The sequence below is a fragment of the Bicyclus anynana genome, chromosome 20 (genome assembly GCF_947172395.1).
Source record: "Bicyclus anynana chromosome 20, ilBicAnyn1.1, whole genome shotgun sequence".
Taxonomy (NCBI): Eukaryota; Metazoa; Arthropoda; class Insecta; order Lepidoptera; family Nymphalidae; genus Bicyclus; species Bicyclus anynana.
The window spans coordinates 1367877-1381761 of record NC_069102.1 but is presented as its reverse complement, the minus strand read 5'-3'; the positions used below and the strand labels follow the sequence as shown (position 1 = coordinate 1381761).

Below are 13885 nucleotides of genomic sequence, written 5' to 3'. Positions count from 1 at the left end.
AGTCCCCACCCATTGGAATATTGTCATACATCAAAATAATTGGAGGGGAATAGGAATTTTATAAAATAAATAAAATATATAGTTTTATAAATTAAAAAATAAATATCAGGAGATTTTATTCGATATTACATTTCATTTAATTATTCAAGTGTTACAACATACATATTACAGATCATTTGTATTAGTAACATCACTCTTCTGATAATGATTAATCTCACGACCTATAAGACCGTGCCGGCAAATATGACTGAATACGTGACTTGATATATGACAGTATAGCTGATGGTCTAAAGGAGGACAATATAGAAGCTGGTGGTGTGTTGGATGGTACAGCAGCTGGTGGTGTTTTTGACGTTGTAACAGTTGGCGGTGTCTCTGACGTTGTAACAGTTGGCGGTGTCTCTGACGTTGTAACAGTTGGCGGTGTCTCTGATGCTGTAACAGTTGACGGCGTGTCTGACGTTGTAACAGTTGACGATGTATCAGACACTGTAACAGTTGGCGGTGTCTCTGACGTTGTAACCGTTGCCGTTGTCTCTGACGTTGTAACAGTTGGCGGCGTGTCTGACGTTGTAACAGTTGGCGGTGTCTCTGACGTTGTAACAGTTGACGGTGTATCAGACGCTGTGACAATTGGTGGTGTATCAGACGCTGTAACAGTTTGCGGTGTATCTGAACTTGTAACAGTTGGCGGTGTATCTGACGCTGTAACAGTTGACGGTGTGTCAGATGCTGTAATAGTTGGCAATGTGTCTGACGTTGTAACAGTTGGCGGTGTTTCTGACGTTGTAGCAGTTGACAGTGTATCAGACGCTGTAACAGTTGGCGGTGTCTCTGACGTTGTAACGGTTGGCGGTGTCTCTGACGTTGGAACAGTTGGCGGTGTATCAGACGCTGTAACAGTTGGTGGTGTATCAGACGCTGTAACAGTTGACGGTGTCTCTGACGTTGTAACAGTTGGCGGCGTGTCTGACGTTGTAACAGTTGGCGGTGTCTCTGACGTTGTAACAGTTGACGGTGTATCAGACGCTGTGACAATTGGTGGTGTATCAGACGCTGTAACAGTTTGCGGTGTATCTGAACTTGTAACAGTTGGCGGTGTATCTGACGCTGTAACAGTTGACGGTGTGTCAGATGCTGTAATAGTTGGCAATGTGTCTGACGTTGTAACAGTTGGCGGTGTTTCTGACGTTGTAGCAGTTGACAGTGTATCAGACGCTGTAACAGTTGGCGGTGTTACTGACGTTGTAACAGTTGACAGTGTATCAGACGCTGTAACAGTTGGCGGTGTCTCTGACGTTGTAACGGTTGGCGGTGTCTCTGACGTTGGAACAGTTGGCGGTGTATCAGACGCTGTAACAGTTGGTGGTGTATCAGACGCTGTAACAGTTGACGGTGTGTCAGACGCTGTAATAGTTGGCGATGTGTCTGACGTTGTAGCAGTTGGCGGCGTATCTGACCATTTATCAGCTGGTGGTGTATCTGACGTTGTAACAGTTGGCGGTGTCTCTGACGTTGTAACCGTTGGCGGTGTCTCTGACGTTGTAACAGTTGGCGGCGTGTCTGACGTTGTAACAGTTGGCGGTGTATCTGACGTTGTAACAGTTGGTGGTGTATCAGACGCTGTAACAGTTGGTGGTGCATCAGACGCTGTAACAGTTCGGAGTGTATCTGAAGTTGTAACAGTTGGCGGTGTATCTGACGCTGTAACAGTTGACGGTGTGTCAGACGCTGTAATAGTTGGCAATGTGTCTGACGTTGTAACAGTTGGCGATGTCGCTGACGTTGTAACACTTGGCGGTGTTTCTGACGTTGTAGCAGTTGACGGTGTATCAGACGCTGTAACAGTTGGCGGTGTCTCTGACGTTGTAACCGTTGGCGGTGTCTCTGACGTTGTAACAGTTGGCGGCGTGTCTGACGTTGTAACAGTTGGCGGTGTATCTGACGTTGTAACAGTTGGCGGTGTATCAGACGCTGTAACAGTTGGTGGTGTATCAGACGCTGTAACAGTTGACGGCGTGTCAGACGCTGTAATAGTTAACGGTGTGTCAGACGCTGTAATAGTTGGCGATGTGTCTGACGTTGTAACAGTTGGCGATGTCTCTGACGTTGTAGCAGTTGGCGGCGTATCTGACGATTTATCAACTGGTGGTGTATCTGACGTTGTAATAGTTGGCGGTGTATATATCCTGGTAGTTATCTAAAGATTTATAACATGTTATTATTCTCTCATTTCTTTTTTCAACTTTTTAACAAATATACATTATTAAAAATATATACCTTTAATACATTTATTATTTTTTTTATTTTTAAACAATGCTTATAAAAATATTTATTTGAAAAACACAAAATTTATAAAACAATCTTCCCATTGCGGCGCCTTAGCCATATGAAGACATCTAAAATTAGTATCGTCCCCAAAATGCTCAATATAATTATTATTGTCTAGCGTACCAACAAAAGCAAATTAATAATTTTAATTGAAATAATAATAATAATAAACAAAATATTATTTATTATTATTATTTCAGAATTTGAGAATAACAGAACTGTTATATTTCTTCATCTATAGCGCTATACTCCAAAGATATTTTTATAAGTTGCAGTCATTTTTGTGTGTAAAACTATAATAGCGTCAGCAAAGGAGAAACACATTTGTAAATTATCATCTGTTTGTGACTTGTTCGTAAGCAACGTTTATTTTGTAATACGAGTAAGGCTGCCTTTGTGTATTTTATTGTGTATTTGTTCTATTATAATATTATCTTGTATGTGTACTAAAAAGTTTATTCATCATCATATTTATAGTAAAAAAAATACACTGCATTATGTCACATCATTTATTGGACATTAAAGATTTCATTGAGTGAACAACATAATAGTTCAAGATCTGTCATAATTAATATCTCTCTTCTGATGATTCATCAGACCTCTCATCTGACGACCTACGAAACTTGCGTGAACGCGTATATGGCCTGAAAGGTCTTTTTGACCGAAAAGACCCAAACGAAGTTATAGTTGATGGCATGGTAAATGGTGATGTATTTGAGGATGTAACTGAGGGTTTAGTTGATGGTGTAGCAGATAGCGGTAATCCTGATTGCGTAACTGTAGATTTAGTTGGTGGTGTATCAGTTGGCAAAGCTGGTGATTTAGCAAATGGGGGCTCATCTGATGGTAAAACTGAGGGTGTTAGTGGTGGTGCATCAGATGGCAAAGCTGGTGGTATAGCAGATGAGGGCTCATCTGATGGTAAAACTGAGGGTGTTAGTGGTGGTGCATCAGATGGCAAAGCTGGTGGTATAGCAGACGGAGGCACATCTGTTGGTGAAACTGAGGGCGTTAGAGGTGTTGTATCAGATGGCAAAGCTGGTGGTATAACAGATGGAGGCACATCTGTTGGTGAAACTGAGGGATTTTCTGATGAAAATATACAAGTAAAGAAGTTGCCCGCGACAGGATCTGAGAGATTGTAGTGTTTTGCAAAATCAGCAACTGAGAACTTCAGACGATCGATTTGGAGGCTGCAATAAGAAATTATTATTTTGTTTATTTTCGTAACAGTCATGTTAAACAATTAATACCTAATTAATAAACTAGCTTACTTTAATAGGTTCTCGTCTGTAGTGTCAAGTAATTGATTATGTCTGTACAGTAGCATAATGAATCTCTGCAAGTCATCGCCTGCCATTGGATTGAATGGGAAGTAGGTTGCCATTTCGAAGCCAGATTTTAAATCTACATTAGCTATATTAACATACAATGTCAAGAGGTATGAACGAAATATAGGCTTTTTTGCGGAAGGAATATCAGGACCTGTGAAGAAATATACGACATGTTAGAAAAGCTGTAATTAGATAGCTGTAAATAGAATTAGATGATGTAATATTTTCTTTATTGAACCAAAGCATGAAAGATCAAAACAGTAGTTCAAAACTGTACATTGTGTCTTCAAACGAAGTTAAAATGAACATGAATGGGTTGAATCGTAAGACATTTTATTATGTTAAATGAATTTGTGACATACGACAGGTATATAAAAGATGAATAGTGACAGATGAATAAAAAATTAAGTGATAATTATTTTGATTGACTAAGGTTAACAATAATATAATATTCTCAAGAAAGGTAACTTGTGAAATTATATTTTAGTTACAGTCTTGGAGATTTCTGTGTATATTAAATGAGATTATTACGTCTTTTTTAGTTTCTCTTATGTTATTTTAATCGTGCTCAATTTTTGTTAATTATATATCAAGGGTTTTTGGATCCAAAATAGGTATTTCTCACTACGTTTTTAGTTTACTAATAGTCGGCGGATTAATTACCGCCAACTGCAACTGTCTTTGAAATGTCATTTTACTAGTAAAATGACATTTCAGTGCCAGTTGCATTTGTCATCTTACTGACTGGAATTAATAATCGTACTATAGATGTTTAAATTTTGTTATGTCAATATTTGACATAATATTCAATCAATCAATAAATCAATTAATCAGCCGATGTCTACTGTTGGTTAGAGACCTTCCCAACGGTCCTTGTATTTACTTACCAATTATTAAAAAGGTATAATGGCATTCAGGCTCAACTTCCCATTTTATAAAAGGTAAATTTTTTATTTTTTTTGAGTGCATGTTATTTCCTAATTTTACATCAGAGTCGTCAAACTTTGCCTGTAAAATATAATTTTAAATATATAAAATCTGGTCTTGTTGTTATTGAAGTGTGATTGGTAAATAAAAAGCACCATTGAACCTCGGAAAATGATAAGGTAATATATGGATATAATTTTTTTTTATATTTCATCATGCAAGAGGTGCCTAAGGGAGCTTAAATACAAGTTCCCGGGATCCTAACCCCATGGCATCAGCCGCTGTACTAAAAATAAATAAATAATTTATTCAGTACGAAATGGAATTAATTTTTTTTATTCTTTACAAGTTAGCCCTTGACTAAAATCTCACCTGATGGTAAGTGATGATGCAAGTGGTCTAACTTGTAAAATCCACACTCCTTTCGGTTTCTACACGGCATCGTACCGGAACGTTAAATCGCTTGGCGGCACGTCTTTGCCGGTAGAGTGATAACTAGCCACGGCCAAAGCCTCCCGCTAGCAATTTCTAGAGTTTTGGCATTTTATAAACCAAAAAACGTGTCAAAAATTTACAAAGTGCGATATCTGCAAAACCGTAAGGAGGAGAAACTTTTGAGGATCAAGTTTCATTACTGACGCCGATTATTTCCCAAAACTTCGATATTGCAACGTGGATCATCTCAGAATTCTAATTTCAAATTAAATATTCGAGTAATTATGGAATATGAGTACCGTCGTGGCAGCAACGCAGCACAAACGGCACGCAACATCTTTGACGTTTACGGAGCTCACACTACAAACCAACGCTCCACCTATTGCCTATTATTGGTTTGCACTGTTCCGTTCCTGGAATTTTGACCTGAAAAATTAACCTCGCGGTCGTCCGAAGACTTTGGTTGACAATAACGAATTAAAGGCGACTGTGAAAGTGGATGATACACAATCTACGGCTAAATTAACAGCAGCTTTCGACGCGTCAAAACAATATTGGTCCATTTGCGTCAAATTGGCAAGGTAAAAAAAGAATGACAAATGGGTTCCCCACGAACTCAATGATCGCCAGCGCAAAGTACGCGTCGAAACGTGAGTTGCACTGCTCAACAGACATACAAATGAAGGAATTTTGAACCGCATTGTTACCTGCGATGAAAAATGGATTCTGTTTGATAACCGCAAGCGCAAGCAATGGATCCTATACCCCAAGAAAAGTGATGGTCACTGTTTGGTGTTCTAGCGTGGTGTGATTCATCACAGCTTCTTATCGAACAGGATGAGCATTACTGCAGATGTGTTCTTTGAAAACTGAACACAATGATGGAAAAGTTGGCACATCTCCAACCAACATTGGTCAATTGCTGCTCCTGCACGATAACGCGCAACCACACGATCTTCAAGTTGCCAGAACTGGGGTTGGAAGCGCTCCGTCATTCGCCCTACTCACCAGACCTTCCGCCTACAGACTCCAACTTTTTCCAGAATTTGGAGAACTTCTTGGCGAAAAAAAATTAAATACCCGAGAGGCAGTACACAATTTGTTGCCTCCCATCCAGCTGTTTTTTTAAGAAGGGCATCAATAAACTGCCACTGCGTTGGAAAAGATATATTGATTGCATGGGTGATTACGTCGATTAATAAAATTAAAAAATACATGCAAAACGGCACTTTCATAGGTAAAGACCTAATATTATGTGAAAATCACCGACCACAATCTTAACACGTCTTTCATGTTAGCGGATTTCAGTGCGTATAGTAAATTTTGTTTGTCAGAATGTAAGCTAATGAAACTTTTAAATCTTTGCCTTTGGTACTAAGTTTCAATTTCTTATTCACTTCGAACACGCATTTTAAATCTTGCGAAGGATCAGCGCAACAAAGCCTTCAAACGCAACGGGAGGACCGCTTTTTAAATTTTTTTATCCATTTCGTTACATTTAGCATTGTTTATAATAATAAATGATATTAACAAACTCACTTCTAATACCGCATTGGGTGCCACTGGTATAATATCCGGTACAATATTAGCTTTTTCAAAAACATCAGCTATATATATTTCGTCAAGATTTTTTGTTTTAGTCAGCCTTACATTTGATGTTAGCAAAATTATAGCTAAATAAAAGAGCATAGTGTTCATTATAGAGTTAAGAACGATTTAACCAAAAATAATAAGTGTAATTTGGACCTATTGCAATGGAGTCTTCACTATTAATAAATACTCACTTTGAACAACATTAAATTAAAAATAATTTAGTTTCACCCATTTTATACCTTTTAGCCGTATCAAGAAAATTAATTAATTTTCAAATAAAATAATTTACTTTCATATTCAATTCTAAGTAGTTCATGCTAATTTGTTAGTATCAGCATATTTTGGTACTGTAAATTATTCAATAGTGACGTATCCTCGTACTAAATTACTTATAATCTAACTTTTCTATCATGTCTCTGTCATAAATTAAACTCTTTAGCTTATGCGCTTTATGTTCAGTGACTTATGAGCTATGCCCAAAATGGTCATAAGTTCTGTTGCAATTTAAAAACTTTTGAGTTTTACTTCTAAATTCAAAATTAAAAGGCGTTTTTTTATGTTATTCCCTTTAATGATCAATTGCTATTTCTTTAGAGGATTTTTTATTCTTTTTTTTTTCTATGTGGCTTTGAATACATTTAGCCAGTCATCAAGTAATAATTTTTATCAAGTATTTTGCCCTACTAGGGCGAAAGTGATGAAATAGTCGTTGGCAGTCATAGTCAAGTCAGCCAACAATAAAAGTAATGAAAATAAAACGACAGTTACATGTCATTCCTTCAATTTTCCCGCCAAGCTCTATCTCTTTTGGGGCTACCTAATAATAAAAAAACCGGACAAGTGCGAGTTAAACTCGCGCAAAGAGGGTTCCGAACGATGTTACGTAGAATTGTAATTATAAGATATTAGGGCTCGTATAGAATTCCTAAATAGCAATCGGAATTGTACTACATTGAAGATATCAAGGGTAAACGTAACTTATTACAGTAGTTACAGTGTAGTTTATTAGTATTCAGAATCAGACTACGAGGCCAATCCAGAAGCAGCGAGGAGTGCGTCAGGGAGATATGATGTCTCTGAAGCTATTTACTACCGCATTGGAAGACGTCTTTAAGCTTCTGGACTGAGACGGCTTCATAATGATCAGCAGGTAGAAAATATTATGATGATATTTTTCGCTTTTTAGTTTAGTGTGTACGTTTTTAGGTTTTGAAATCGGTTGTATTTTTTTTATTAAAATTTTTAATTTGTATATAGCTACACTAGTGAATTGGGGATAACCTGTTATGTTAGTGTAAGTTTGAGATAAATAAATAAATAACCGTGAATAGTCTATTTTCTGTAACAACTTGGAAGCTATTCATTTTAGAGTAAAAAAAAATATGCTTGAGATCCTCTTATCAAGCTCTTTGATGTAATTTTTGCAGTTTGCACTTTTTTCACTGTTTAATCTCGCCCCTCATAAGTGACCTTCATATTAAAAAATTAAGGTTGTAAGTTTTCCGGAAATCTTAAAGTAGAAAGCTAACTTCAGAATTTTTTCAAAATTTATTATTCGGAGAATAGGGGAGGATATTTTCTTGAATAATTTGGATACTATTTATATACAAAAAAAAAACAAAAAAATATATTTGAAATCCTCTTAACAAGCTCATGCAAGCATGTTTGATGTTATGATACATCAATGCAGTTTGAAAAGTCCATTTTCCCCCCAAGTGATTTTCATATATAAAATTTCAGTTTCAAAGTTTTGCAGAAATTTCCATGTACAAAGCTAACATCTAATTTAAAAAAAAATCTGGATTTAGTACTCTTGGAAAAAATAAATGACTGACGATCTGACTATTTTTGTCAAACTGACAGATTTCCTAAAAATTTTGACAAAATGTGTCAAATTAATGGCAAAGTTGCACAAATGCACCTATATCAAGTAATTTAGCTGATTAAGTCAACGTGGATGTTTCTGAAAATGGCCTCTTAAGAGCTCCTTAAATCTATACTAATATTATAAAGCTGAAGAGTTTGTTTGTTTGTCTGTTTGTTTGAACGCGCTAATCTCAGGAACTACTGGTCGGGTTTAAAAAAATATTTCAGTGTTAGATAGCCCATTTATCGAGGAAGGCTGTAGGCTATATATTATCCCCGCATTCTTACGGAAACGGGAACTACGGGGGTGAAACCGCGCGGCATCAGCTAGTATTCTGATATGTACTAGGCCAATTTTCTGCTTTGTATCGTTTGATGTTTTTGGGCCCGAGTTTGTATGGGTTTTTCCTTTCAAAATAAAATGAATGATTTACACTAAATAACTTATTTATATTTATTTTACCAGCTCACAACATATTACACAGCAAACAAAATAATGTAACTCTGTTTATTTCCCTATTCACTTATTTTCATTTTACATTTGTATTTTAAAACCATGAAAGTATACAATTTTACAGTCATCAATAATGAAAACTGTAATGTATGCTAGGTTAACATTTGTAGGTAGTCACATAAATTATGTCATCTTTCTGTGTGTGATTAAATGGCGTATGGTAAACCGTGTTGTAACTATTATTTCTCTCTCAATATATTTCAGTGGCGACGAAGTGGTTAAAATGTCGATCGGTAAAATTTCCGAGTTTAATATGCATTCGGACAATTGGAAATTGTACGTAGAAAGGTTGGAACAGTACTTTAAAGTGAACAAAATTGATAGTGACTTGTATGTTCCGACATTAATAACGGTCATGGGTGCCGAGTGCTATGAACTGTTGGTGAATTTGTGTACACCTGCGAAACCCACGTCAAAAACTTTCAGTGAACTAACGGTTATATTGGAAAAACATTTACAACCAAAACCAAGTATACTGGCGGAAAGGTTTAAATTTCGACATCGCAAGCAAAGGGAAGGTGAAAGTATAGCAGAATATGTTGCTATATTGAAATGTTTGTCCAAGACTTGCGAATTTGGCAATTGGTTAGAAGAGAGTTTGCGGGATCAGTTTGTGTGTGGCATCACGAGCGAAACGATACGTCAACGGTTGTTCGCAGAAGAGAAGTTGGATTTTGGGAAGGCGTACGGTTTAGCTATGAGCTTAGAAGCGGCAGAGAAGAACGCGGCTATCGTGGAGGCGCCTCCGAGTTCAAGTTCAGGGCTATCAAGCGGCGCGAGCAAGTTTGCAGAATGTCAGGCCATCGCGGGCGCAGGACGTCGACGGGCCCCGGGTGGCGGGGCGGAGGCACGGCGCGTAGATGATGACGGTCGCGGCAGGCGGCGTCAGTCGGGATTCCCTCAGGGGGTGCGCGCGGACGTCCGCTCGGCAGTTAACCCATTGACAGGTTCAGTGTCAGCGCAAGGCAATCGCTGTAGTGTGTGTGGGCTATTCCATAAAGGCGGCGGCCGGGACACCTGTAAATATCGTCAATACTTCTGCCGAATTTGTGGCTCCCAAGGTCATCTTCGTCGTGTCTGTCCTTATCTGGCAAACCAGCACCGGGTAGAAGTAACAGAAGGCCCTTCTACCACTGCAGGCAGTGATAACAGTGAGGATAGTGACGAGGTAATTAGTACTTGCATAAATAATCTGTCAATCCAGCAGTGTAAGCCTATAGAAGTGACGTTAAATATTCAGGGTCAGGATTTGACGATGGAGTGTGATACAGGCAGTGCCGTGTCATGTATCAGTTATAATTTGTATAAAAGAAAATTTAGTGATTTAAAGCTATTTAATAGTAAGTTGCAATTGAGATATTACACTGGAGAGTGTATATCGCCCGTGGGCCTTTTGAAACCACTAGTAAGATATGGACAGACTAAAAAATATTTAGATTTGTATGTAATAAATAATGGCAAAACTAGTCTATTAGGTAGACAGTGGCTAATTGAATTAAATGTAAGAATACCCAGTTTCGTGAGCTCTGTTAATAGCATCGTAGAGGAAGTTTTTAACATGGAAAAATTCAGTTCCAGATACTGTAATGTGTTCGCGGACGGCCTGGGACGGTTCACCGGCGGCCGGGTGAGCATCCGCCTGCGAGCGGACGCGAAGCCCGTGTTCATGCGCGCGCGCCCACTCGCTTATGCGCTGCGTGAGCCAGTGGAGCGTGCGTTAGAACAGCTGGTAAGGGACGGCATCCTCACTCCGGTCGACCGCTCCGACTGGGCGACTCCAATCGTACCGGTAATTAAGAAAGACGGAACTATCCGGATTTGCGCTGATTATAAACTCACGTTAAATAAACTAATTGAAGTCGATCGATACCCATTGCCGAAAGTCGACGATTTATTAACGCGTGTAAACGGGGGGCAACGATTTAGTAAGATTGACTTATCGCAAGCATATGCACAATTTGAACTGGATGAGTCAAAGCAGTATAGCGTGATAGCGACGCACAAAGGTTTATATATGTATAACAGACTGGTATACGGTCTTGCTTCGAGTCCAGGCATTTTTCAAAAGAAATTGGAAGCATTATTTGCAGATTTGCCTCAGGTAGGTGTTTTTCTTGACGATATTATTATTACGGGAAGAAACGACAAGGAACATACGTCGAACCTGCATAAAGTTTTCGATAGATTACAGGAGTACGGCTTACGTGTAAGAAAAGAAAAATGTGTTTTCTTTGCCGAATCTATTAATTATTTAGGGTACTGTATTAGTAAGAACGGGGTTCATACCTGTCCGGATAAGGTAAAAGCAATTGTTGATACACCAGCACCTAGCGACGTATCACAGTTGAGAGCTTTTATCGGTATGGTGATGTACTACGCGAAATTCATTAAAAATGTTAGTACTATTCTAGCACCTTTATACAATTTGTTGCGCGCCAAAAATAAATTTGTTTGGTGTGAACGATGCGAGGCTGCTTTTAGAGAAATTAAGCGATTGTTAGTTTCAAGCGAGGTGTTGGTGCACTACTCGCCGGATCTGCCTCTTGTGCTCACCGCTGACGCCAGCTCCACTGGGCTAGGGGCGGTAATATCGCATCTCACACCGGAAGGAGAACGGCCCATAGCTTTTGCATCAAGAACTTTAACCTCGGCTGAACGTGCATATGCACAAATCGATAGGGAAGCATTAGCTATTATATATGGTGTAAAAAAATTTCATCAATTTTTGTACGGCCGGGAGTTTATTTTGAGAACAGACCATAAAGCACTTACTTTTATATTTGGCCATAAAACAGGTATACCGGTGATGGCAGCGTCACGTATACAAAGATGGGCAATCCTGTTAGCAGGGTATAATTATAAAATTGAATTTGTTACATCGGCTGAAAACTGTGCCGATGGATTATCGCGCTTACCTCTTATTAAAAAAGAATGCCGTAGGACAGAAGGGTTGACTTATTTGAACTTTGTTGAAAATTTCTTACCTGTGACAAATGACAATATAAGAATTAACACTAGTCGAGATAAACTTCTAAGTAGGGTATTTTTGTATATGCAATCGGGTTGGCCTACGAAATGCCCAGATGACGAAGTAAGACCGTATTACGTCCGGCGCCATGAACTATACATTGACCGCGGTTGCATAATGTGGGGTTACAGAGTGGTCATTCCGCAGTCCCTCCGATCTGAAATTTTAAAACAGTTGCACATCAGTCATATGGGTATTGTTAAAACAAAGTCGTTAGCGCGTAGTTATGTCTGGTGGCCACGTATAGATAATGATATTGAAGTTGTATGTCAGAAATGTGAAACGTGCGCAGCGGAGGCGCCGGCGCCGCCGCGAGCTTCACCCAGCCCCTGGCCATCCTCTCTAGAACCCTGGAGCAGGATTCACGTCGACTTCCTCGGACCTTTTAAAGGGAAGACCTTCTTTGTTGTAATCGATGCCAGTACTAAATGGTTAGAGATTTTTGAGATGAGTCGAACGACCGCTCATGCAGTTATAAAAATCCTTAGAGAGACCTTCGCAAGATATGGTTTACCGACCCAGGTGATCTCTGACCGTGGACCGCCCTTCACAAGTAATGAATTCATGAAATTTCTGAAAGATAATGGCATTAATCAGTCATATTCACCTGCTTATCATCCGTCATCAAATGGCGCTGCAGAAAACGCTGTGAAACTATGTAAACGGGCTATTAAGAAAGCTTACAGAGATGGCCTCGATGTAGACGCTGCCTTACAAACCTTCCTTTTAGCCTACAGAAACAGCGTGCACAGTAGTACAGGTGACACGCCCGCTATGTTACTGCAGAAGCGCCCCTTAAGATCTAGGTTAGATTTGTTAAGACCAAATAGAGAGCGGGAAACTAGGGTACTAGAGGCTCAGCGTAAGCAGGTAGAATATGCTGGCGGTGTAACGAGACAGCTCGCCGAGGGGGAAGCGGTTTGGACTCGGGAGTATGGAGGAAATGAAAAATGGGTCAAGGGTAAAATATGTAGGCAAGAGGGAACTCGTAGGTATGTTGTAGACAACGGGGATGGCAAAATGATGCAACGTCATGTAGATCAGATCAGACGCAGATCGCGGTTATCCGATGTCGCATGTCCCATGTCGGATAAGGAGTTGAGTTCTACCGAGAGTGAGGTAGCTGTCGAGGAGTCGGTAGTGGTGCCAGAAGAGGGTGCATCGGAAATAGTCGTGGGGAAGGAGTTGCAGATGCATAAGGATTTGCCTTCGAGCGCTAGTACGCAGTTATCACCTCCAGCTCTTCCGTCACCACAACCGACAGCAGTAGTAGAGAACCGTCCCAAAAGAGTGCGTAACCCAGTGGTACGTTTCAGAATAGAATAAGATTAGTTGATAAGTAATTAGGGATTATAGTACATTAAATTCATAAGTTCTTTTAGTTTGTAAATCAAATGGTTTAGTAGATTTGGCAGGGAGGTGTAATGTATGCTAGGTTAACATTTGTAGGTAGTCACATAAATTATGTCATCTTTCTCTGTGTGATTAAATGGCGTATGGTAAACCGTGTTGTAACTATTATTTCTCTCTCAATATATTTCAAAAACAAAGAATCATCAGAATTAAAACAGAAAAACCAAAATAGTAAAATAGACCCAACATTATGATATAAGTGCGGTAAGTTGAAAATTACAGCCGAGGCGAGCCGTAGGCGAGAGCTTTAGTAAGGAAGCAGAGGCTGTAATTATCAAAGCGCACGTATGTCATACGACGGTTTATAACACATTTGCGAGGAAACACACTTTGAACACACTTTCTAAAAATTAATTTGCCTTGAAGAGTAAATTAATATAATATATGATTTGCATCTTTGCCTGTTTCAATAAGATGACATTTTGATACGCTTGTCATTTTTGC

The 13885-nt window shown here is 39.1% G+C and overlaps 3 protein-coding genes across 3 annotated transcripts; 2 read left to right on the top strand and 1 right to left on the bottom strand.

The window, feature by feature from the left end:
* Window positions 1-214: 214 nt before the first annotated feature.
* LOC128199239 (mucin-2-like) lies at window positions 215-2610 on the bottom strand. The gene is made up of 2 exons (XM_052887927.1): window positions 2581-2610; window positions 215-2200 (listed from the first exon to the last, which is right to left on the bottom strand). Exons 1-2 carry the CDS (start codon window positions 2608-2610, stop codon window positions 215-217), a joined length of 2016 nt encoding a protein of 671 aa, XP_052743887.1.
* Window positions 2611-3026: 416 nt separating this feature from the next.
* On the top strand, window positions 3027-3476 carry LOC128199238 (uncharacterized). The gene has a single exon (XM_052887926.1). It carries the CDS (start codon window positions 3027-3029, stop codon window positions 3474-3476), a length of 450 nt encoding a protein of 149 aa, XP_052743886.1.
* Window positions 3477-9128: 5652 nt separating this feature from the next.
* Window positions 9129-13532, top strand: LOC112047194 (uncharacterized protein K02A2.6-like). Its single transcript, XM_024084217.2, has one exon. The coding sequence runs from the start codon at window positions 9158-9160 to the stop codon at window positions 13352-13354; it is 4197 nt and encodes a 1398-aa protein (XP_023939985.2). The 5' UTR covers window positions 9129-9157; the 3' UTR covers window positions 13355-13532.
* The last annotated feature ends 353 nt before the right edge of the window (window positions 13533-13885 follow it).

What these genes read in the sequence shown, in the direction of transcription:
- LOC128199239 (XM_052887927.1), bottom strand. Translation starts at nt 2,610, where the DNA reads ATGACTGCAACTTATAAAAATATCTTTGGA. An exon ending in CTTATAAAAATATCTTTGGA is followed by an intron (nt 2,201 to 2,580) that starts GTATAGCGCTAT and finishes ATAAATCTTTAG; the next exon opens with ATAACTACCAGGATATATAC.
- LOC112047194 (XM_024084217.2), top strand. Translation starts at nt 9,158, where the DNA reads ATGGTAAACCGTGTTGTAACTATTATTTCTCTCTCAATATATTTCAGT.
- LOC128199238 (XM_052887926.1), top strand. Translation starts at nt 3,027, where the DNA reads ATGGTAAATGGTGATGTATTTGAGGATGTAACTGAGGGTTTAGTTGAT.